At 40.6% G+C, this 25514-nt stretch overlaps 1 protein-coding gene across 1 annotated transcript in view; it reads right to left on the reverse strand.

The window, feature by feature from the left end:
* Nucleotides 1-12176: 12176 nt before the first annotated feature.
* Nucleotides 12177-25514, reverse strand: part of LOC123369799 (intraflagellar transport associated protein) — a 55857-nt gene continuing 42519 nt past the window's right edge. Inside the window, exons 7-8 of the mRNA XM_045015765.1 lie at nucleotides 21606-21736; nucleotides 12177-12578 (exon numbers count right to left, since the gene is read on the reverse strand). Of these exons, the coding sequence (XP_044871700.1) occupies nucleotides 12423-12578; nucleotides 21606-21736 (287 nt within the window). The 3' untranslated portion in view covers nucleotides 12177-12422. The remainder of the gene's footprint in view (nucleotides 12579-21605; nucleotides 21737-25514) is intronic.

Genomic DNA, 25514 nt, shown 5'->3' on the forward strand with positions numbered 1-25514 from the left:
TGCTAATGCTTTGCTTGTTCTGTAGATAAAGAGATAATTTAAGAGTTCTAGGGTTACCAGTCTTCACCTTAAACAGGCATAGGCAACGTACCTTTTACATTATTTTTATAAACCAATTGGTCCAAAGTCATCCCTGGTGTAAGTCATCCCTGAATTCAGGATTTGAATTCACTTCTATAGAAGTGAAGGGCTATCGCAATAACCCAATGGTGACAGGTGGTAGCTCTCCCCTAGAGCCTAACAGCCTTAAAAAATGCCCCCTTAAAATGTTAATTTAGTGGTGGTGGAAGATATCAGTGTATATGACATCTAAGCAGGGCATGGAGCTACAGGAAAAGCAATGTCCTCCTTTTTGCAAGAGGGAAGGGGCCACAAAGACATAGAGGTCAGCTAATATGGGAGACAACCAAACAAGGGACAGGCACAGGTGTAAAGTCAGAGGTACAATAACAGAGCAGGACATCATGAAGGGTGTTAGATTGATAGTCCTGGAGACTGAAATCCTCTATACAGCACTGGCGATGGCAGTGCGAGCTTCTCCCATGCTGAGCAAGGTGGGGGTGGCTCTTAGCTAAGGAAGGGGCGGGGCTGTGGCCAGACTCCCCCAGCCAGTCCTTCAGTGCTACCTGGTCCGCACCGCCCGGGGCTCCAGTGGCGACTTAAAGGGTCCAGGGCTCCAGTGCTGCCAGGAGCCCTGAGCCCTTTTAAATCCCTGGGCCCTGGGGCAGCTGCCCCTTTCCCCTCCATCCTCCCCTCCCCATCAACAGGCCTGCTGGTATGGTGCTTAAAGCGCTGCCATGGCAGCGCTTTCATGTGTACCCGCCCGTACCGGGGGCCACTTTCTCACCAGTAGGCTGTACCAGCCCGTACTGGCTTACTTTCACCTCTGGTGTCATCTTTAGCTTTGGAGGAACTTTCTGCAGGGCTGAGAGGGTAGTGAAGATCCATGGCCCATCGACTCTTTGGCTGCTATGCTGAGTTTGTCAACAAGGAAGGTCAATTATAATACCACGGGTGGTAGGTTTAGTGATGTGGACACTTGTGCGCTGGCAACTGGACCAGCACACTCATGCTAACGTCCCTCTTGAAGATTTTCCTGTTGAGCTCTGTGAAACATTTTGCAGTGGCACCATTTTTTCAAAGATGTTTTTGGGTATTCAAGTTAAGGGGGAAGTTTATATTTAGAATAGAGAGCTTTCTGACAGAGAGAGAGAGAAAGAGAGAGAGTTCACGGTAAGCACATCAGAGCAGTAAATCTTTCTTCCGAGAGGTAAAAGAACTCTGCCTTGTAACATTGGCGCGATGCATCTGCTGGTTTCTTTGTGTGGTTGGTGGGTGGTTTGTTTTACTACATTAAATGTTCCTCTCAGGCAGGTACTGTTGGTTTGGTGGAATAAAACTAATTAGTCAGATCTTTTCTGCAAAACTGGGTATATTATTGCTCTGGAATTCAAGCTGTATCTGTGTTTATTATGCATTTGAATTATACAAGTGTTATAAAAAGACAAAAATGTATTTTTCCCATACCATACTCTATATTTTATTAGAAAACATAGTCAGTGCTACCAAGCACAAGTATAATGTTCCCTGGTTAAAGCACCACTGTGCATCTCCCTATTTATTGCTTAGTAAATTAATATTGGTTGGGTAAGTACTCTGAACTACTATATAGTCAGAAATGGTGCAACACTGCCACCATGTGTTCTCAAATGAGAATTTTTTTTAGATGACTTATTTTCCTGTTTTCCATCGTATGTAGTTTAAAAAAACTAAGTGCTTCCAAAGGATGTGTTTTTTCCATTACAATGTAGATGATTATTTTGAACTTGGAAGCAGGAAATCAGTGCACAGAAATATCAAAGTAGTGTCCTAGGACTGCAAAATGATGCCAATCAAAGCAGCCCAATATTAATTTTGTAATCAAGTTTTCCACACTCAAACTCACATTTTTACTGTCATTCATTTAATCTTTCTTCCTCCACAGACAATAGCTTCCTAGTTAGTAGCCATTGTGCTACCCTCTCTTAATCAACCTTCCCTGAAAGCCTGTCCATCATCCTTTAACCTCTTATGGAAGTTCAACAACACTAGAATCACACTTCATATTCTCTTTCTGGTTTCCTCTATTCTCAGGGCACAATTTGAGTTATTAATTAATGATCCCTGATCTGGGTGGGAAACTCATAAATCAAAATATCCTACATCCTAATTTCCCAAAACAAACAAACAAATAAAAGGACACTGCCCTGAAACGGCTCTATGTTTTTTACCACCCCAAGCTCAGCAGTCAGGCGGCCTTCGGCAACATCCCTGCAGCAGCGTTTCTGCTGGTGATCTGCCGGTCCTGCGTCTTCAGCGTACCCACCGCCAAATTGCCACCGAGGCTGCGGGACTGGCGGACCTCCCGCCGAACGCTGCCTGACTGCCGCCCTCACAGCAACCAGCAGGCCGCCCCCCAGGCATGCCTAGAGCTGCCCCTCACACTGCCTAAAACTCTGACCCAAATTCATCACTAGTGTAACTCTATTGTGATTACATTTGAGTTACGCCAGGAATTAATTTGTCCCTGTGTGACTGTGTTAAGGACCAAAGGTTAGGCCTTTGCAGTCGTGGTTCTTCAGCTCTAGAGTTCATTCCTGCCAAAGATTCACCTTGAGAGCATGCTGCAAGAAACCTCTCTCTCTTCAGGATTTTTTCCTAGCTATGAATATTAGCTTCCCTTTCAACTCTCACTCTGGTTTGCTCATCTCTAAGAAAGCAGAAATGGTTGATAATAGTGGGCTACAGTCAGAGTACTGTTCCCTAACTGTGAAGTATTTTATTTTTCCAGCTAGATTATATAAAGGTATCTGCTCTGGGATATTAGACATGCTGAGATAATGAGTTCTCCTAGCTTTGACTTCTGCGGACAATTTCATAAAACAGAGAAATGTTCTCGTGGGGAATCTGCCTCTCCAAACATTTAATCCCACTAGTTGGTTCTCAGAATATTTAATCCCACAGTACAGCAGGAAAGCCCCCACAACTGCACTTTGAGATTGTGCAGATGATTATAGCACCAATTCATAAGAACCAGAAAGTGAAACTGACCAGTCTGGTTTCACTGCCCTAACTGAACAAAATGTGAAAACAAACAGTGGAGACAACTAAAGGAGATTCTTTACATTCTTTTTGTTTTAATAATCTGCTATGATATTAATAACACAGGACACATTTTTGTAAATACAGCATTTTACTCTTGGCATTGTCTCTACATGTAAGTCACATTTTGAACATAAGGAATTGACAATATGTAAATCTTTCAAATTATTAACACCTTGGGTCAGGGACCATACTTTCTGTTGTGTTTGGAAAGTACCTACAATATTGTATATGCTACCAGAAACTAATAAAATCATAATAGTATTAATCATATTATTAAAAATAATAATTGTGCAATTTGGGGGGAATTTTTTTCTTATGTAGTGACAGGACAAATTTAGAAACCAATTTGACTTCTCACTTGAATCATGTTCAGCCACTGACCAGTAGAAATAAGAATTTAGATCCAAACCTGAATGTTTCCAAAACTCTGGTGTGTTTGAATCTGGGGCTCTGGTTCAGCACCTGCAGTGATACAAGCCAGCTCTGAAGTTCAAATCCAAACTTCTCTAAAATTCAGAGGTGCTCTGAACCAGGGAGATTTGTTTCAATCTCATTTCAACTATGTAGGCAATTTGTTTACTACTTCTACCTTTCTGAATATAACAGTAATAATTTTTGTTTTAACATGTATGGTAATGAACAGCTAGTTGTGCCAACTCAGCAAAAAGTGAGACTGACTGAGTGAGCAATATTTATTTTCTACAGGAGACAAATATCGGTGAAGGCTAATTTAATCGTTCCATGATACAATTTAGCACCACTATAGCATGTAGCAATTAATTAACAGGCTTCCCTTCCCATCAAACATATAATCAAGGCAATTTGCTTCCAAACATAATCAAAAAACTATGCAAGGTGAGCTTAGCCACCATATGAGGCATTTTTTCATGTGGAAAGTTAATTGAATTTCTAACATTTTTTCCTGTGGCTTTCAAATGAAGCTTTATAAAAGTTGTGGTGCTTTTATGTGTAATCAGTCCTCTTGAGCTCTTAGAGGTTACTTCAAATTAGATCATCAAGCTACTTGTTTCTTCCCGTCTTGTGACAGATTGCATCAACCATCATAAAAAATGTGACTCAGAGGCCACTGAAATCTCGAGTGCATACAATTAATATTTAAAACAGAGAAACTTTAACATGAGGTAGCAATCAGCACCCTCTTTTACTGAATTCTTCAGCAAACATCTTTCAGAGTGCTAATAAGCTGGTGATGGTTTGAAAGACCCACAACTTTTTGTTTCCCCTGTGCTTGTGGGTTATGTAAATTCCATATAGAAATAAAAGGTTGGGAAAGGTGATCTGCAAAGCAAAATTGAAAACTGAGTAAAAGCAGACACATATGCTGAATGAGCTGTCTAAAGTATTTGGGATATGCCCCTTACAATAGCAATGGTGGGCACTTTCCAATCATACTTTTCTTTGTAGGGGGTTGTAGACATGCAGACTCACCCCTGCAGCGCCTCCTGCTGGTTGTCTTCGGGAATTAGCTCTTTTTCCAGCCAGGAGCGCCCTCTGTGGGCCAGTGATCCGCCTATCCTCTTGGCCCTGTGTCTCTCCCTGGACCCCGGTGCCCTTTTAACTGGGGTGCTGCCCCATGGCAGTACCCCATCAATCTAGGTCTCTCCTCCCTGGGGAACCCCCAACCCAATATCCCCACTTTGCCTCCATTTTAGCTACTGCCCAGTCTCTATCTAGCCTCCGTTCACTGGGGCAGACTGCAGTGTCAGCCACTCATCACTGGCAAGGATGGGTTTGGACCTGCTGCCTAACTTTGCTTAATTTCATCCATTACTTCTGTTCAAACCACCTGAAATTATTCAGGCTATGTGGCCATTTGATCTGATCCTTGTTGGACTGCGCCAAACATCTACTTATGAAAAAGTAACGGCCTGGTAGATATCTACTTTGCTGCTGTGGCTTAGGAGAAGGGAGCATATGGAATGGGTTGCAAAGCACAATACTGACTGAGTTGCAAATATGATTTGCAGAAGTTTGATGTCCAGTTTTTGATCCTTTAAAATATCAATATCAGTCCTGTGTGTCAATACAGCTGCATGAGTAAGGAAAAAACAGGTCACTGAACATCTTGTCAAGCAATTCAATTTGCAGCTATTCATGGGGTCCTTCATTATGCGCCCCATTCTACAAGGCACTCTCATTAAAAACAATGGAAGGTGAGGGTATTCAACATCTTGTAGGATGAGGCCTTGTTTGTGAATACTAATATCATTGTAAGTATTCATGGTGGTGTTAGTGACAGCAAAATTTCCACAAATTTGCACCAGAGATGCATTATTCACTATTCACATCTCATTTCCATTATTGTCTGCTCGTTATCTACTATCCCTCGTTCATATTCTCCTGATTAAAGCGTTTCAGTCTTCCAATGACTGAGAGAGCAAAAAATATGCCATGTGACAAATCACATGCCACAAACAGTAAAAGTAAATCTTTCTGCATCCAGTCCTTATACAAGCGGAAGTCAGGAAATTATTCATCCAGTCTATCTGATGAAAGCTTATGAGTGACAGACATCTGCTGAATTCAGGAACTGTTTGCAAGTGTTACATAAACCAAACAAAAAGGCCTTAAATTGGTCACATTTTTGATTCAGTGAATACTATTCAGCTAGTGCTAGCTGTCAGTGTTTTGACAGCCTGGATTTTGAACTAGACTAGTTAATAGAACTTTTGGTAGGCTGGGAAACTATGTCTAAGCATCTAACTTTAAAAAAGGACAATTCTGCATTACATTGTCATTCAATAAACAGTCTGACCATAATTTGTACTTTCCTGATTCTTTGTTTTTGAAAGCTTTGTAAATAATAAGCTTATGCATAAAAATACTAACACAGAATCGATGGTGCCTGGGACAGACACTAGCCTTCCATCTTCTTTTACTGTAAAAATGTATCCAGCAGGAAAATAGCTCATTGGACAAATGTATTGTCTTGTCATGTTTAGGGAAGCTAGTTGTAAATCTGACACAAACCAAAAAAATGCATCTCAGCTTCCATCTTTTAAAGAGTGAATGTGCAATTTGCAGCAAATCTAAATGGCAGCGTCAACACTTCTAAGTAATGGGTGGAATTTGTCCTCTAGCTGATTTATTCTGAGAAACAGGAGTAATATGATGGATGACACTTGCATCTTTCTGAAAGTTATGCATATTAGATATTCTAAGGTTTTATTCATAGGAACAGAATAGCAGATGTGTTCTACAATACCTATGAATCTTGAGGTTTATTTACTGCTAGGGCCTGTTTGCATGACAAAAACAACCATGTCTGAAGGCCCGGTTACAACATAGTTCAAAAATGTTGTGCTGATGGGCTCTAACTCTGTTGTAATCATCGCATGCAACCAAGAAAAAGCCTTGGACTTTAGCATAGTTATGAAACACAATTAAGTCCTGCCTACAAATTTTAACCTTATTGTAATGGGGTCAAAGGACAGCAGTGTTGTAATCATCTTCATGACAAAAATCATAAACTTCCTATAGGTTTTTGAACCATTCTATAAAATTAACTAGAGAATTATATCCATGCTATAGAATTTATATAGGCTGATTCAACTTACAGAAAAGATAATTTTCCATGTAATTTCTCTGTTTTTACAATAATTTCTATAGACCACTATTACATTTCTATAGAACCCAATTGTTTTCATTATTATTAAATTCCATGGGACTTTTCCATACGGGCAGGTCCCCTTACTCCGTTATTTTTGTAGTACAGATGGGCCCTTAGAAACAGCACTAAGAAACATTTGGATACAGGTCCAAGTTTGAACTTCCCCAAGTTTGGGGGTGTTCAGACCTGGGAGTGTGATTTGGTCCTTGATATAGTGAGTGGGGTTAGCCCCTGCAGCTCAGCTTGAAATCAGACCCGGGGTTTGGTTTACATCTATCCTTACATGCTATTTTGAAACATGAGTATGTGAATAGTTGTTCTGAAGATACCCAATATCTTGTATAAGATCGCAATTGATTGCTCTGGGGAATTTTCATTGCCATTGTCTTTGTCAGAGATTATGTAAATAAGACAACCATTTTGCTTTCTCAGAATTTATTACAATTGATTTCCATTTAGCTGTGAGTCCATGTGATCTCATATAAATTAGCTTGACTATAAGAATGACAGTACATCTTAACCCTTGCTTTTCTTCTTGCAAATATTTCATAAACAAGTGGTAAAGCTAAAATATCTCCACTTTACTTCCTTAGTATCTGACAGTATCATAAACATGTGATATGGCTGTACAATAGTCCTGCCAACACAGAACAAGATGTCTCCTCAAGCGGCTTTACCAAACTCATAATCATTTGAGGAGTTTAGAACTTAATTAAAGCCCTTTAAGAGAAAACGCCCTTTTTGTTTTCAGAAAGGACAGGCAGACATTTAACACCTGGTAGAATTTCAGATGCCAGGGATTGGCCAAAGCAACCAACCAATCCGTGAAAAGGATACATTCCCTTCAAGAGAACCCCCAAGGTACATGTGGCACCTCACGCCCACCTGTGCTAACTGCCAGTTCACCACAAAAAAGTTCGTAGTGGTGGGAATGCCCTTACTTATCACAAGTGCTCATCTCTGTGGTGCAGGGAACTCATCTCGTGAGGCTGTCAAGAATCATTATCAAGGGTTTCCTCATCTTTCATGTGTCACTTGAACTATCGTGAGCTGAATTTTTGCGGTTTGTGAAGCCAACATTTTCAAGCCCTCTCGGCAGCAGTCAGCCTCAGTAAATGAACTATGTGCTGATGAGGTCTGCTGGGATCAGAGCAAATGAATCTTTGCCCAACCCTTTTCAGTTGCCACTCTGCATCCAATACTACAGCTTCAGGGCTGCAGTAGCAGCCACAGCTGCTCCACCACAATTCTTTATGCAGGGAGTTTTGACCAGCAGATGTGCATACCTGCATGCAACTGAACTAGGGCTTAGGACCCTTCGTGGTGCAGCCTGAAAGAGGCTCCAGGCCCCTGGTGAAGTGAAACTGAACAGGTTCCACTCTCTGCTTGGCCTTTCCTGCCCTCACTTGGACTGAAGAATCTGGGCCAAAGTGAAAATCATGCTATCACTGAGTGCTACTGAAAATGAGTGGTAAAAACCATAGTGGGCATAGTTCATCCTGCTAGCCAAGTGGATATTTTGACATCCAAGCTGTTGGTTAGTCAAACTGTGCAACATATGGGGTTGTTGGATTTGCGCCATACATGGAATTTAGTTCCACGTTGATTTCTATACCACAAAGGTTTGGCTCTGAGCCCAATATCTGAACCTCTTCAACAACCTGTCACTATTTCTGAGTAATGTGGGGACTTCTAAAAACAATTCCAAAGTGTACATAAGGCCCAGTTTTGCCCTAGGTTTTCCCAATCCTCATATAGATAGGTTAGATTAAAAGACTTTAAAAGAAATGGGTGTGTGTATGTGTGTGTGTGTCTGTTTTAGCACCACTTGCCAGCAAGTTATCCTCTTAAAAAATTATTAATCTTTATTATAATTAACACTAACTTGTATTGGGGAAATAACTGCTTTAAACATGATTTGAAAATGTATTAGATTTTTTTTCTTAAATATACCAAATTTGGTGTTCTGAAGTGTCTGTAGGTAGAGAAGGAGTGCAAGAGGACTTTGTGTTGAAACTAACAAATGAACAATTTAAGCTCTGTTTTCTACATTTTCCCTCTAAAGTTTCTGCATTCTGATGAATCCTCCAAGATCCATGAGATTTCCAGTTCAAAATCCTGGTCATTTTGGGAGGGGGGAAAACCCCACACTGAAGGAACAATCCAGAGAAAAACTCAAGGGGGAACCTTGAACTATTTCTTGTCCCTTGTGTGGATTTTTGCCATGTACAGGAGAACTGATTCTGGAGGAGAGGAAAATTAATTTAGTACAATTGGCTGCAAATAAAAAGTTAGAGAGAGAGAGAGTGTGTGTGTGTGTGTGTGTGTGTTAGTTAGGTCATTCTCTCCCCCTCTTTCCCTTCTCCTTCCTCTCCCCTTCCCCTCCCCCAGCCAAATGCTAATTACTGGGTGGGGAGGAAGGAATCTACCAGTCAGGCCCCAAAGTCTTATTATGCAGACAATTAAACAATACCAGATATCTATCTATCTATATCTATCTAGGTATCAATATCAACTGAATAAAGACTTGATGAATAATTACAGGATAGGAAATATGATTTCCCAGCAGCAGATAAGCAATGAAACGGTACATTAACAACTCAATTACATCTAAGCAGGTCAATAAAATGAGCTGACCAGCAAGTCTAACTTACTGTGCCTGCTCTCCATTATGATATTTATCTCTATAAGCAGAGGGAGAACGGATAACTCATGAGAGGCCTAAGTGAAGTATCCCACCTCTCTGCACAAGATGAATGGTGCACCAGAGTTTAACCATTGTTCAGCATTAACCAATGAGGTGTATTTCTTTATCCCAAACTGAACCATGTAATGATCCGTCTGAATGACAGTGTATGGAACATAATATAGACCCTGAGAAGTAGGTAAGAGAAGTGCATCCATCTGAAAGAAAGGGAAGGGAGTGGCTAACTTCATCCCTAGGGTCGGGGACACAACTGTTACTGGAGTCAATAGTAGATGTGCTTACATTTACCAGGGCTAGATTGGGCCTACTGATACATTATGCAAGTTTGGCCAAGTTTTGTCATTGACCTCAATGAAAGCGGAATTGACCCTTAACTTCGCTGTGCCTGAGTTTGCCCTTCTGAAAAATAGGGCAACAAATGCAATGAAACACGGCTTAAACAAATCATCCCATGGACCTGCAAAACTCTGTTTCCGAATAGTGTTGGTTCTTCAGCTTGGGGTTGAACAAAGTCTGGAAACTATGGGGATGTTTCATAGTGGTCTCTTAAACAGAGGGTTGCCTACTAGAGGTAGTCCAGCTTCACTGAACTTACATAACAGGGATGCAGTGAGCCATGGTTAATGGTTTTAAGGGAGGCCTGGATGTCTTAATACACTGGATCTCAAGGGAGATCTCTATGCCCTTCCAGGTCTCCCTTCTCATCCAGCTGAAATCTAGCCATGGCTCCCCTCCCCCCACCCCCTCATTTTATACACAGGACTCTAGCAAAACACCTGGCAAAACAAAATGAATTAAGGACAGTGTTTTCAGTCCATTTTACCACAGCTTTAGCATAGTTTTAAAGACAGTTTTAAAAAATGTTCTCATGTTCTCCCACCAGGTTGGTTCTATACTGTTTACCTTCTCTACCTAGCCTATCTTAGGGTTTTATATGACTGCCTATCTGCTTAGTATCTGGGCACTCTCTTCTTCCTTTCCCCTGTTTATTAACTCTACCTCAAATGATGTTGTCTAATCAATCAAAACAAAAAATATCCTGCTGTCAGTGGTGCCTGTTTATAATTTGCCATATAATTGAAACAAATCATTTCCTTTGGAACGAGGATGCCCCTTTTTCACTCCTGGAAACTGTTGGCTTTGGAGCAGCCATCCAGCCTTATGGATTTCATTCAAAGTATTTAAACTGCATGTTGTTCAATCCCAAAGCTATCTAACCAGGCATTCTTACCACACTCATCACTGTAATCTTCTATCGCAAAGGTAATGGTGTTATGCCAACGATGGATTGTTGGTTCATAAACTAAAATTAATGGAATTACACCAGTATGTATCTGACCCATTATGGACCAGGTGTTGGTACTTTTACTCATGCAATAGCCCCAGTGGCTCATGAAAATTAAGAAGGACTGAGTCTTACATATCTCATGACTCTCTGTGTAAGAGTAAGCATCTTCCCCAGGGCCTTTGGCCACATGGTCTCCTTTCCTCACATGCTATGCAGTATGATGTATGCACTTTTCATTCTCCACTCCAAGGTTGCTGCATTTCAGTGGTGCTGAATGTATGTCACGTGGTGAAAAACCTTGGGACCATTTCCTATATAAATGTATGAAACGTGCGTCTTTACAGTCTAAATTTTGCTTGTCAAGTTAGGTAATGGGTTAAATCACTGCTATTCTGCTTCTCCTGCCCTGAAGACTTTTTTGTGGCCAAAAAAAAGAGAAAAGATGTTACTGTGATTTTCAGGAATTATACACACTTAATTCAAACCCACATAAGGAAAAAACATTGAAAAAATAGGAATATTACTGGTCTGAAATCACACAGAAGGTATCAAAATCCTTCCTGGGTTTGATCATTGGTCCACACTTCTGTATCTTTTCACCTTATAATGCCAGAAAAAGAGACTAAAGGCTGAATGCTGAGTTGCCACAAGCTAATGTTTACACTCCTGAGGGAGCCAGGCAAAAATGGCCCTGAGACAACTCTGGGCTGGTTGGGGACTGAAGCCAGCACAAAACGTAGTCTAATTTACACCGGTTTATACTGACCCCTAAGGAGTCATTATTCTAGCACTGCACACATTATATACCACTCACAGATTTTTTCTTCAACACAGGAATTCCTAGCTGCCTTTTAAGGAACCATTCCTGTCGCTTCGTGCTGCCAGAGAACAACAAAGCAATTGGAACTGGGGCTGAGAACCAGGGCTTAAGTCTTTCAAAACCCACTGATATATGTAGGAATTGTATGCATATAGGAATCAATCCAGACCCTAGCATCCAGTATGAGTACCTAGGCAAGTTGCTCTAGGGATATTTAAAGGGGGCAGAGAGAGAGAGAGGCATCTACCCTCCAGGCGGTGGAGCTGCTATGCTTAGATTGTAAACTCTTTGGAACAGGGACCACCTTTTGGTTCTGTGTTTGAAGAGCAGCTAGCACAATGGGGTCCTGATCGATGATTAGAGCTCCTAGGCACTACAGTAATACACATAATATAGATAATGCTTTCCCAGCCAGAAGGCCGAGAAGGCTACTTCAGCCCAGTGCTGCGCAGGGTTTATCAGGGGTTCTCAAACTGGGAGTCAGGACCCCTCAGGGGGTCGCAAGGTTATTACATGGGGGGTCGTGAGCTGTCAGCCTCCACCCCAAACCCCACTTTGCCTCCAGAATTTATAATGGAGTTAAATATATAAAAAAGTGTTTTAATGTATAAGGGGGGGTCACACACAGAGGCTTGCTGTGTGAAAGGGGTCACCAGGACAAAAGTTTGAGAGACACTGGAGTATATGAACATCCCACAGGCTCTATGACAGACCCACGCTGGCTCTCATTGCAAAAGAGCCCTCTATGATTGCAGAAGAGGGAGTTGGATTTTCCCCTTACAAATATTTTTCCAGCTGAATAACAGAGAATGCCCAGCAAGGTCCATCAGCTTCAGTCTTCAGACTTAAGGCCGATCCTTACTTTTTTCTGTTCAGACAAGTTTATAATGGCCTTCATCTCAGCCTCAGAGAACTTGGGGGTCAATGGCACACTGTCATAGTCAAATTCTTCATCAAGGGAGAACAGCTGAACTTCATCCCCACATAGCTGCAACAGGGAAAAATACAGAAATATAAATAAAACAGCAGCAAGTAACGATAAAGAAGCTCAAAACATAAACTCCTGATTAATATTTAATTAAACTACTTTTTAGACTCCAGCACTCTCAGCTGATTAAGCTGTTTTTAAGTAAAAGAACAAATTCAATTATTCAATTTGACCTCATTTAAGCCATTTAATGTGCCCCATTTGTACCATACTGTATCGGAATGAATATCATTAACTAATTTTTGCTCAAGGCAAAGAATCAAAAAACCTCCCTTGCATACATCTATTACATTTCCACCACTTGTAGCAGCAGGGTTGTGAGGATACGGAAAAAATAGGTAGAGCTACATTACGTTGCAAGGATAGGTCCCGCAACTTTAAGGTTTTGGCTAGTTTTAAGTGCTGTTTACTCAACTGATACTACATTTTGTAGCAACGGGAATGCCTATAAGGAGCAAAGAAGCATAATCAATTTTCAGTTATTCAGTCACTGCAAGGTCTGTTTCCTTTAACCAAAGAAGTTGCTTGCAGAGGTGTGCAATGGATTATTTGGTCGATGGGAGGTACAGTATTGCAGAATTAGTCAGTATTGGGTCAGCTGACATAGGCTGCATTGAATATTTTTAATTATAAATGTGTTTGGAAAAGACTTCAGTTGGCACAATTTATAAATAGGATAAATAAGTAAATCATAATATTTTAAAGTCTGCATATTAATAAGGACAAGCAGAGGGACCATAGCATAATATGTTTTCAATAAGACACTAGATAAAATTAATCCTAGAAATTACAGATGGGGACATCTTGTTAGCAAATCTTTTACATCCTCCCTGCTATCCACCAGTACAGGATTGTTCCCTGTGCTTTGCTCAATTTAGCATAATATGTCTATGGGTAGGTCTACATTGCACTGTAAACCCGGGTGTGTGGCACCTAGGTTTGTTTGTGGACTTGTTGTTTCCAACCCCATGCCTGAGCGTCCACACTGCTTTGTAAACCTGGGTTTATAGTTGCTGGACCTGGGTCTCACAGTTGGACTAACATGTCCATACTGTACTACACAGACCTTCTGACTCGAGACTGTGGTTCAAGCTGTATCCACACTGCTAAATGACAGGGCTTCAACCCAAGTCGCAGTGGGACTCAGGCTCTGATCCACCCAACAGGCAGGGCCCTAGTTCTCAGGACCTGAGTGCTTGCTGACCCAAATCAGACTGATTTGTGTGTGGACAGAAGTGGGGCTTGGACTCTAACCTGAGTCAGAGCCGGGCCTCAGTGCACAGTGTAGACAACCCTATGGGGCTTCAATAATCATAGACAATTCATTATTAGTAAGATGTTTTTTTCTTGAGCATCAAGAAATCTATGCTACACAGTGCTGAACACTCCAGCCACACTCCAGCAAAGCATTTAAACATGCTTAATGTCACACATGTGGTTAATCCCACTGAAGTCAATGAGGCTATTCATGTGCTTAAAGTTAAGCACTTTAGGTGCTGTACTGGATAAGATCATTTTGCAAGATTGAGCCCCAAATGCTTTGCATGTGATGGGACACTTCAGAATTCACAAGTTGAAAATATCAAGAGTGTGGCACAAATCAGCATGTTACACCACTTTGAGTGCAAAACAGAGAAAAGATGTGTGCCTTAATCCCCTGAGCACCTTTGAAAATCTCAGCCTAGACTTGTTTTGCTCTGTTTTCTGTTTTCCACTTGAATTTGTGTAACATGCAGCTTTGTGCCAGATGCTCAACATCTTACTATTTGCACACTGGGGTTGAGGTTTTTTCATCAATTAGTAACACCTTGGATTGTTCAAGGGAGATGTAACAAGGGGCAATGGGATAAAATTAATGGGAAAATGTGAGTGGAATATCAGGAACAATTTCCTGAGTATGAGCTCTGTTACACTGCCAACTAGTCTCCCATGGGGACTGCCCCATCTCTTGAGTCAGTTTAAATAAGACCGGACAAAGCACTGGAGAATAATTTTGTACTGTCGAGAGGGTTGGCCTGATGACCCCACAGTCATAGATCTTTCCTATTTCTAATTCCTGTGATACTATTATTAACTTTTGTCACTCGCACTTTCATGACAGAAAATCTGGTATCAACAATGACCTTGGCCGAAGCAGTAAAATGTAACTTGAAGCAGGCACACATAGGTTTTCTATTATAATCCACCTATTTTTCCTCAAACAAGTTCATTAAATTGTAGTCTGTGGAAGGAAATATCTAGCCTTTACCTTAGATTTCTTACAGTACAGAATCCTGGTGCAGAAGTGTTCGCCCCACCTCTTCCCCCCTCCCCGCCCCCATATTCCCTTGAAGTTCACAGGACCACCTAAATTGATGACCTTTTGCATCAGTTTTCTACCTTTTGGGATGAAAATTGATTTTGATTATCATGGCATTTAAAGATCTTACATCAATGTCTTTGCAGGATGAGCAGCTATTCAGGCTGCAGAAGTGAAAGCAGGCATGGAAGCTGGTGTGAGAAAACTGCTAAGAATTCTATGCCATAGCATGAAATCCAATCTCAGCTCTTTTTTGTTTCTTGCATACGGATGAAAGCTGTAAAATCTTCACGGTCTTATTAGGAATTGCCATCTAGTGGAAATTCCTGTTCAGAAGACTCCTGCTTCCTATTCATTCTAGTTGGCAACAAAGTTTTGAAACACAGTAACAGGTCTACTGGACTACTAGTTTCAGTGCAAACTTGTAATTTACCTGAAATCAACAGAGTCCAGCAGAATTCAATCAAGACCTATTGAAGGGTTCTAATGGAGCTAACTGGAATTTCCAATCAGGACTGTACAATGGAACAGGCTTGTGCATCAAGGGAAAGTGACATTTAAATCATAGCACAATGACAAAGTAGTGCGTCATCCTGTTGTGTCAAAATGTCATTAGGTCATAGTTCAACAATATTTAGGAGTCTCTGAAATTTATTTTGAGACTCACAAACATCCATCAGTGAGCTAGGATTAAAAACATAGGATCACTTCATCACTTTGGGGATAATCCTGGAAAAAAGAGGCTTCCTCAAAAGAAGAGGAAATCACTCTAGCCCATATTTAAAATTCACACTTGTGTTCATTAGCTATTCAATTTAGGAGTCACATTATCCCATGGGATTTCTGCTGAGATTATGCAAGAGGTCATATTGCCACAATGAATCTCACATAATAAATCATAGACATTAGAGTTAGATATAGAAAAGATCTGTAAAATCACTAGATCCACCTCCTGCAAGAGTAGGTTTTGATCATACAGTAGATATTAAACTGATCATACTCTACACTTGATTTTAGTCACAAGGCTAAGAAGCAATCATTATAATTTTAATGAGGTTTTTTTGATGGTGCAGAGCTAACAATGCAGCAATGTGTACCCTCATTATGTTGAAGCATGACTCTTGTTTTGTTTTGTTTTGGTGGCAGGAGGAGGGGATGGCTTACAACAAAAAATATTTACCCTCCAGTTTGCAAAATCTGCTGGAAAAAACCCCAAAGGAAATGCACAACATTAAATATGTGGGAGTAGAATCTTCCAGGTCTCAATGAGTCTGACCAGTATTAACTTAGCTTTAAGTCTCTTTGGAAGAATTAGAATGCTTTCTCTTCACTTTTTGGATGCACTTTCAGAAGTTCAATTTCTATATTTCTGTTCTATGCAACCAGCTTAAATTTCATCACCCTTCTGGTGCTGAACAGACTTACAGTTAGGAAATAAGAGTCTGATCCTGCACATGAATCGTCCCACTGACTTCGGTAAGGAATGGATCAGATTCCGGATCTGCAGGAGGTCAGTAACTGTGGCTCCGCTGCAAGGATTAGTGTTGCCACCAAAAACCTTGTTCTCTGCAAAAGCTAAAACTACTGACTCTAGAACTGAACAGACTGCATGGATGGTATTTATGTGTCTTGATTTGTTTAATTTCCTTTCATCAGCTGAACCTGTCTAATTCCTGAAAGTCTTTCTATTGATTTAAGTGTGCTTTGGGTCAAATCTTAGGTGCAGAATGGTATACCCATGGTTTTTTTATAAATAACATTCAAATAAAGCTCAATTGAATCAATATCCACAAACAAGCTCTCTTGACCCACCAAAACTAAAATCCTACTCCCTCAATCCACTCAGTACCCATTCCACTAATTCTCCCAGGAGAAGCCTGTTAGAATACCATGCCATGGAGGATGCCCTTAAGATCTAACAGTGATCTATCTTAATTGTCTAAGTATTCACTTAAGAGAAAAATCCAAAAACAAACTCTATAAAGTATTATTTAATCTCAAAATGTATTTCCATTTGCTGTAGCTGTAATAGTGTCTAATACCATGATTACAGGTAATTAAATTAAGAAAACTTCAGATTGCCGTAAACCTTTGTAGCAGTTCTACAAAATCAAATCTGTCACCTCTGCACCAAAGCTATTATGGTATTGAGAATACACATTCAGCCACTATGACCTTGTCTTGATTTGCATTTAACTAAACCATTTCATGAACGTGCAGATGTGTAATGGAAAAGTGTAAAAAAGAAAAATGTACATGTAATTCCAAATGAAATTGGATATAAGAGTAGACCACACCAGACTTCACTCTGTTATCTCCTCATTGCAAGTTTCAAAAAGTCTAGTTCAGCTGTATGTCTATTTGTGTGCTTCATCTCTCAGGCAAGCGTTGAAAGCAGTGGGTTTGGTTGGTTTTTATCTTCTCCCAAGTATTAGTTCATTTCAGCCTCGTATGAAGGAAATCAGTCCAAAGGCCTTTAGATTGCAAACTGAAATTCTGATTTATTTCGAAAGGAAAAAATTCTGCTACGGACCACTGAATCCCTCACAGCTGAACAAAAACAACAGTCAATCAAGTTATTATCTTGTTATTTTTGCCTAAGGAGCTGAGAGAAATATGTGTATGTCTAATTTAACACCTAATTGAAATCTTTTCTGGAAGCTCTCTGGGAATAGAATTTGTGCTCTATTAGAGAACTGCCAATTTTCTTAAGATTGCCCATGTGATTTACTCAAACGGAGACACCTCTGAAGGAAGAATCATTTTCATTCACAGCTACCACAAGTCCAAATTAAAGAGGAAAGAATGTAATGTTCAGATTAATAACTGGAGCATTTTGCTGGAGGCCACTTTGCAAAGTAATGTTGTAAATAAAACACCCTAAATTGAGAGTTTCAAAAGTCTATTAATAGTTGGCAATTCAGTGTCTTTTTATTTAATCTCTGTGCAGATACATTGAACTAAAAGCCTTGATTCTGTCCTTCCTAACCTCTATTTTTGCATAACTCGGGGCAATCTACAGTTCTCTTGTTTAAATTATGTAAAGGGTTTTCCCCACAGATAAACACTGCTGAATGTATTATACGTTCAAGGGAAAACTGATCAGCTCAATACCCATGTGGAAAAGATAGAAAAAATGTGTGTAGGCAGAGTACACCTGTACGTAATGTTGAGTTAAGATACTTGGAGAAAGGAAGGATTGTCTAGATGTTAAGGCACTGAGGTGGGAATCAGAAAACCTAGCTTCAATTCACACTTTTGCCATAGATTTCCTGTGTGACACTGGACAAGTCACTTAACCTATAGGTACGTCTACACTGGAGAAAAACCCCAAACCCATGGCAACGATTCTCAGACCCCAGCTTAATGGATCCGGGCTCATGTAGCTCACACTGTGGGGCTAAACATAGCAGTGTAGATATTCCCACTCTGGAGCCCGGGCTCTGAAACCCAGAGAGAAGGGTGGATCTCAGAAGCCAAGCTCCAATTCAAGCGGGAACATCTGCAATGCTATTTTTAGCACTGTAGCAGGAGCCACGCGATCTTGAGTCAGGTGACCTGGGCTATGAGACTTGCTGCCGCAGGGGGGGTTTGCAGCATAGACGTATGGCATTTTCTTCCTCTCACCCTTTGTCTGTCTTGTCTTGAGACTAGAGGTTCTTTGAGGCAAGCCCTTGCTTTTACTATGGGTATGTACAGCACTTAACACAATAGGACCCTGATCTTGGTACAAGACTACAGGTAAAATTGTGAACCTATTGAAATCAATGGGAGTTTTGCTACTGACTTCAGTGGGGACAGAATTTTATCTTGCAGGTGCTACCATAATACAAATAATAATAATAATAACAATTAATAATGACACAGTGATTGGCACTATATAAATACTTTAACTGGACAGAGATAGGTGATGAGGGAAGAAAGCATATATGTATCATGGGATGGAAAGTTTATGTTCATCTAGAGAACATGGGGGGGAAGAGAGCAAGAAAGGAGGGAACTGGGGAAGCAGAAATGAATACACGGGGTGGAGAAAAAGGATGGCGGGGTTGAAAGAAAGGCATGAGTAGGAGTCAAGAAAGGGATGGCTGTCTGGGCTAGAGATATGAGTATTCTAGGGTAATGGACTCAAATCCTGCAGTAACACTGTCACAAGCTGCAGTTTGTGACAGCATTCATACAGCACATGGTACTTTTACTATAAGGGGAAGCACACATGCCTAAAACCACTAGAGAAAGTGGAAGCTAAGTTGCTAGCCAAAATGAACAAGTTACTGAGTCGCTCATCCTTGTTCTCATTGCATCTGAGAGAGGGATACATTTCAGGAAGATGAGCGTCTCTTTAACAATTAGGCACACTTGCATGTAATTTCCCCTCAGTAAACACATTAACTGTGGCCATTTGATGAAAACTACACGTTCTCCCAAATCCCTCACACAGTATGTCAGGGACATGGTCTCTCCTTCAGCATCCTGTAGCATACTAGTGGTTTGGAGTATTTTTAGGGGGTGGGGCATGGAAAAGCCAAATCCCAGTAACACAGCATAGATAGCCATTATTTTATTGCCCTCCTCCAACAGCTGTTTTGATGGGCTGGGACATGTTTGGGTTGAAAGAAGGGATGGGGATGATTTTGTGCTCTTTTGAGCCTCTGGAAATAATCTTCTCCCATGTCCCATGGCAGGTTCCCTGCCCTGAAGAGCTTAGGACTTGTTTATCAAGGTATTGAGCACTCACATCACCCATTGACTTCAACTGGAATTGTGGGAGCTCAGCAACTCTGAAAATTAGCCCCTAACTATATTGTCTAAGTGGATGGCCATAAACACTTGTATAATTTAAGGTAGGAACTAGCTTCATTTGTATCCGGTAAAGCATTGAGCATGTTGGCACACCTTCACATCCTTCCATTGTCCCCTACAACACTCCGTTTATTTTATGTACAGTAAAACCTCAGAGTTAGAACACATCAGGAATGAAGGTTGTTCATAACTCTGAAATGTTCATAACTCTGAACAAAATGTTATGGTTCTTTCAAAGTTTACAACTGAACATTGTCTTAATACAGCTTTGAAATTTTACTATACAGAAGAAAAATGCTGCCTTCCCTTTTTTTTAAATAGTTTACTTTTAACACAGTACTGTACTGTATTTGTTTGGGGGGGGGGAGCGGTCTCTGCTGCTGCCTGATTGTGTACTTCTGGTTCCGAATGAGGTGTGTGTGGTTGACTGGTCAGTTCATAACTCTGGCGTTCATAACTCCAAGGTTCTACTGTATGATCAAACTGTTCCTCTCATAGAAATAAATGCTGCAGTGAATGGGATTTTCATCCACTTCTCACAAGCTGTAGCTTCCAGTATCATGTGCACTCATTTGTTAACATGTGAGATTTTTGCAACCCCCTTCTTCTTTATGTCCTCATACATTAATCTCCTGGGATATGCATTTCAATATGTCATAGTATTTTTGTGTAAAAAAGTATATTTCTAAAGGTATAAAGATGGAGGTTAACTACCATGTTATACGTCATTCAGAGGTTTTTGTTTTAATCACAGAACCATATGGGTCAGAACTGGAAAAGACCTATTAGAGCATCTAGTCCATCTCCCTGCCAATGCAGAATTGTTAACGGTATATTTTCTAGTGCTGATTGCAAAGAATCAAATACATTTAAGCTCAGCAGACAAAACTGCATATGCAATGCAGTAGCATCAATCCTTCATTGGTCAAACATCTTTATCATCTTGATTTAAGCCTCATAGGATATCAATAACCAAATGAAACTAGCAAAGCTGCCTGATTTTAGCCAGAAGTAATCTTAACATTTCAGCGTCTATTATAATGATTAACCAAAAAAAACCCAAAACAAAACAAAACAAAAAACCAACAACAACACACCACCTCTGCAACAGAAAAATTCCTTATTCTAAAGTTAATGTTCACACTGGCTGATTTGTCGGGAGGTTAAAAGACTTAAAATAAGCCTGAAAGCATTCTAGACCTACATTTCTGATTTGAGTGGGGCTGAAATTCTCAGAGAAAGGGGCAATTTAAATTAAAACATATACTGATTGCTGACATGCCATGGTCCAGTCCTCTGCACTTCACCTGGTACACAGTGCTAATACTGAATTGCATCTCAGTGACACTAATTTCCAAAAGATAAATGCTGTGATCAAGATATGTTCTAGGGATTCTTTTTTGTTTTGTTTTTTTTCTTTTTTGTTTTGTTTTGGTTTTAATGTGGCATTAAAGGAATTGTTCGCTAGCTGCAATTTGGGACATGGATTTCTGCACTCACTCCAGCAAGAATTTGTGTAGTGTAATACTGTCAATGCCATCAGGAAATTAAATGGTCCCTCATTTTATGTAATCTAATGTTTTGTTAAAAGGCCAGGAGCTACAAAGGTTTGCTTGAATAGCATGTGAGTGTTACCAATTATAAAAAATGTATTGGCTAAACTTACAGGTAAGCAAAAAAGTGATATATTTCACTGGCTCGCTTATTATACAACAGCAGTGTGCATCACAAATCAGGAGCTGTTCCATCAAAGAGCATAATTACTTTAACTTGTTAATTTTTTTTTTAATATATTTAAAAATGAATTGCTAACTCAGTTCAAGGATCACAAAGCTCTCTCTACATCCCTCTGTTCCTGCATGGAAATAGCATTAAAATCCACTCGGGAAAAAGAAAACTATGTTTAAATAAATCTGACCTCATACCTCTTGTGTTCTGCTGATTGATGGTTGTGTAATTGACAAGGTCCCAAACTCCAGATTAGTAGGCTGATCAAAGGAAGGTGTATAGCAAGTTGCTGTCTGTTCCACCTCTCCTGGAAGCACTAATGACCCTGCTGAATACAAAATACTTGACTCAATCCTTCCACTCAATGTATAATTTAGCAAAATCATACTCTAAAATCTCGCAGAGCTCAGAAGCTTGGTAGCACTTGTATTATACTTTTCTTGTTGTACAAAATATAATACAGGTACTTATCTTTAGAGCAGATGCAGTCCTGAACCAAAAGCCAGCTCAAAAAAATGCCTGTACTTTGGGGAAGTCAAACTGGATTTGAACTTGATGGCTGGCCCCAATTTCTCAAATAAGTTAAATCAAAACCATAGATCGTGGAGACCCCCAAACTCTTGGGAAGTTTAGGTCTGGATGCTCCTCTATTCAAAAGAGGAGGCAAGGGCCAGTGCAGAGGTCAGTGGACTGGGAGACAGGAAACATGAGTTCTATCCCCAACTCTGACCTGCTGGGTGACCTTTGGCAAATCACTTCACTTCAGTTTCTTCATCTGTAAACTAGATAGGATGGAGCCTGTCCCCGTGGACCCTGGAGACAGAGACTTCTTGGGGTGACTTGTGGGTGTGGTGGGGCACCTGGGAAGTTCACAAGAGAGCAATGATCCAGCCGCATCTCTTCACTTCCCAGTTTTGCTGACAGGAGATGAATTTACATAGTCCCATTGTTCCATTTAGGTTATGGATGTCCCAGGGAGGCCTAGCTTCATCTAGCTTCTCCTCTGAAGATTATTTATTGTGTCAAAGTCAGCAAGATTATACACAGTGGCTTTGTAAAAGGGACTCTTCTTTATTAAAGAGCTGAAGCTCATCCCCACTAGGATCTCAAATTAGGTTCAAATCATGAGCCAGAAGATGAAAGTTGAGGAATTAAAGTTTTCACCTTTCAGCCTAATTTCTTTGTAGTTTGCTCCATAAATCTTTGTATCTTAGGGGTTTGTATTGGCTCTCATTTCCATAATATTTGAGCATCTTCCAGGTCAATTAGATAGGCAAAGCCTTTTGAACAGTAGAAAGAACCTGGGTAAGGTTGCTAATAGGTGTGTGCTAAGCCTTGACATGTTCAACCACTCATAGACTTTAAGGCCACAAAACCATCATGATGATCTAGTCTGACCTCCTGCACATTGCCACAGAACCACACCCACCCACTCCTGTCACAGACCCCAACCTCTGGCTGAGTTACTGAAGTCCTCAAATCATGATTCAAAGATTTTAAGTTACAGAGACTCCACCATTTACACTAGTTTAAACCTTCAAGTGACCCATGCCCCATGCTGCAAAGGAAGCTCCTTCCATTATTCATCAATTCCAAGGCCAGAAGGGACCACAGTGATCATCTAGTCTACCCTCCTGCATCACACAGGCCATGGAACTTCCCAGAGCATATAGTTTAGGAAAAGAGCCAACCTTAACTTTAAAATGGTGAGTGATGGAGAATCCACTATGACTCTTAGTAAATGGTTTCAGTGGTTAATTACTGTCACTATTTAAAAAGTATGCCTTATTCCCAGTCTGAATTTATCTAACTTCAACTTTGAGCCATTGGATCAAGTTTTACCTTTGTCTGCTACACTGAAGAGCCGATTTTTAAATGTTTGTTCCCATGTAGGTGTAATAGATATGGCCATTTTCTGTGGGATCTTTAGGAGATCTTACTATATTAAGTATATGTATCATTTTGGGCCAGGGATTGTATATAATTCCATGAAGGAGGGTGACCACAGTCTTCCAGGAATTAAGAACAGTGGGGAGGAGGGTGGGCTGGTTAGACCAATTTATTCATGTTGTAACACCTGCAGAGAGGTACCACCATCTGGAGTGGCTCACATATATTGGGTCAAATTGGATTCTCCAGAGACCAACAGACAAAGAAAGGACTTTTGGATAAATAGCCGGAGTTTACACTGTCTCAGGGTCTTCTTCCTGATCCAGCAAACAGACAGAACCTTCTCCCCAGGGGGCGGGGAGCAAGTTTTAGGGAAGGGTTGGAAGGACTGATACCTGCCAGAGCCCTTACTGGAATTGGGGATGATCTCTGGTAAACTTATTAGCATGCATGTAGGTATTTTTGTTGTTTGTAATATTTTCTCTGCAATGCTTTTATATTAAGAATAACTGTGTTTGCTTATAAAGGGTTGTGTGGCCTCTGAAGATAAAGCAAAGTGCAGTGCTGGTCTGTCTAGGCAGTCTGGCTTGCTGGGGAATTCACAACGAAGGCAGGGAACCATGCAGCCTAGAAAAACTCTGGTCAGGAGGGAGACAGTCACGGTCTCCACCCAAGAGACGTCATACCTGTGAGCTGGAAACCTAAAAGTTGGTGCCCTTGCTGGATCATGATGGGGAGATACAGTTGAATTTGTCCTGAATTGTGACAATAGGTACTTATAGACTGTAATCAAGTCAACCTTTGACCTTTTCTTTGTTAAATAGACTAAGCTCCTTGAGTCTATCACTGTAAGGCTTGTTTTCTAATTCTTTAATCATTCTCATGATCCTTCTCTGAAATCGCTCCAATTTAGCAACATCCTTGAATTGTGGACACCACAGCTGGACATAGTATTCAGCAGCAAATACAGTGGTACTAGTAACCGTTAATGCCAAATACAGTGGTAAAATAACCTCTCTACTCCTACTTGAGCTTCCCCTCCAAGGATTGCATTTGCCCTTTTGGCCACAGCATCACACTGGGAGCCCGTGTTCATCTGATTGAGGGGCCTGATGGCTAAATCTTTTTTAGAGTCACTGCTTCCCAAGATACAATCCCCCCACCCCATCCTGTAAGAAAGGCCTACATTCTTTGTTCCTAGATGTATACACTTACATTTAGCTATATTTTTGTGTAGGACCAAGAACCAATCCCTGCCGGACCTCACTAGAACACACCCATTTGTTTATGACTCATAGGGATCAAAACTATTCCTTTGCTACAGAAGGAAGAAGTGGGCCAACATCTAAATATGGTGGGATCTCCCCCAACTTGTTTCAAATTCACTTGCTCAATGTACTTATTGCAGGAGGTACGCCTGAGCATTCCCTCCTGATGTAAATCGTTAATCATTTCTGTATAAAGAACAAATATGTCACTGTTTATTCCCAATAGACCAATTTGTGGAGGGGAGGGGGACCCCCATAATGAAACCATCTGGCAAAATCTCCAAAAGACAACACTTAAAAATTGGGACAACAGAAGGAAATGTAGTTTTGCTTTCAGCAAGAAGTGCTTTGTCATACTCAGGATGTCAGTCCTAATTTTTTTAAGCTTGTTAGTAATGCAAACAATGTTTCAGATTTCTTTCAATCCATAAGAATGTGGTAATCAACCTTTGTTTGCCAGTAGACATGTCAGAAATGAGCATTTTCTCTGTACCCTGGCTGTGCGACAGCAAATGAGAGCCTAATCAGTAAATGCTGCTTTCCTTGGTAATGTTTCATCAAGAAACTCCTTCGGAGATTAAAATTAGGGAGTCTTGACAGCCTTCCTTCTCAGTGGGAGGTTCCACAGGAACTGTAGGGTTCTGTAAGATCTAGCCAGTACCTCACAGCTGGCTTAGCCCAATGCTATAGCACTAGTGGAAGATGATGATCCTAATTAAGCTGCTAATTACATTGTCACTGGTGGTGATTAATTAGCAACAGGATTGCCTTGGACACTGCCAGTGACATCATATAGATAGAGATAATTGAGGAGGTACTGATATCAGAAAAGCAAGAAGGATTTGGAATGCACCTTTCTTAATACTATGGAGAATCACCTTCCTAGATGAGGTGGTTGTGAAATCCTGGAATTCTAGTAACATACAACACAGCATAGCAGGTCAGATT

The sequence above is a fragment of the Mauremys mutica genome, chromosome 4 (genome assembly GCF_020497125.1).
Source record: "Mauremys mutica isolate MM-2020 ecotype Southern chromosome 4, ASM2049712v1, whole genome shotgun sequence".
Lineage (NCBI taxonomy): Eukaryota > Metazoa > Chordata > Testudines > Geoemydidae > Mauremys > Mauremys mutica.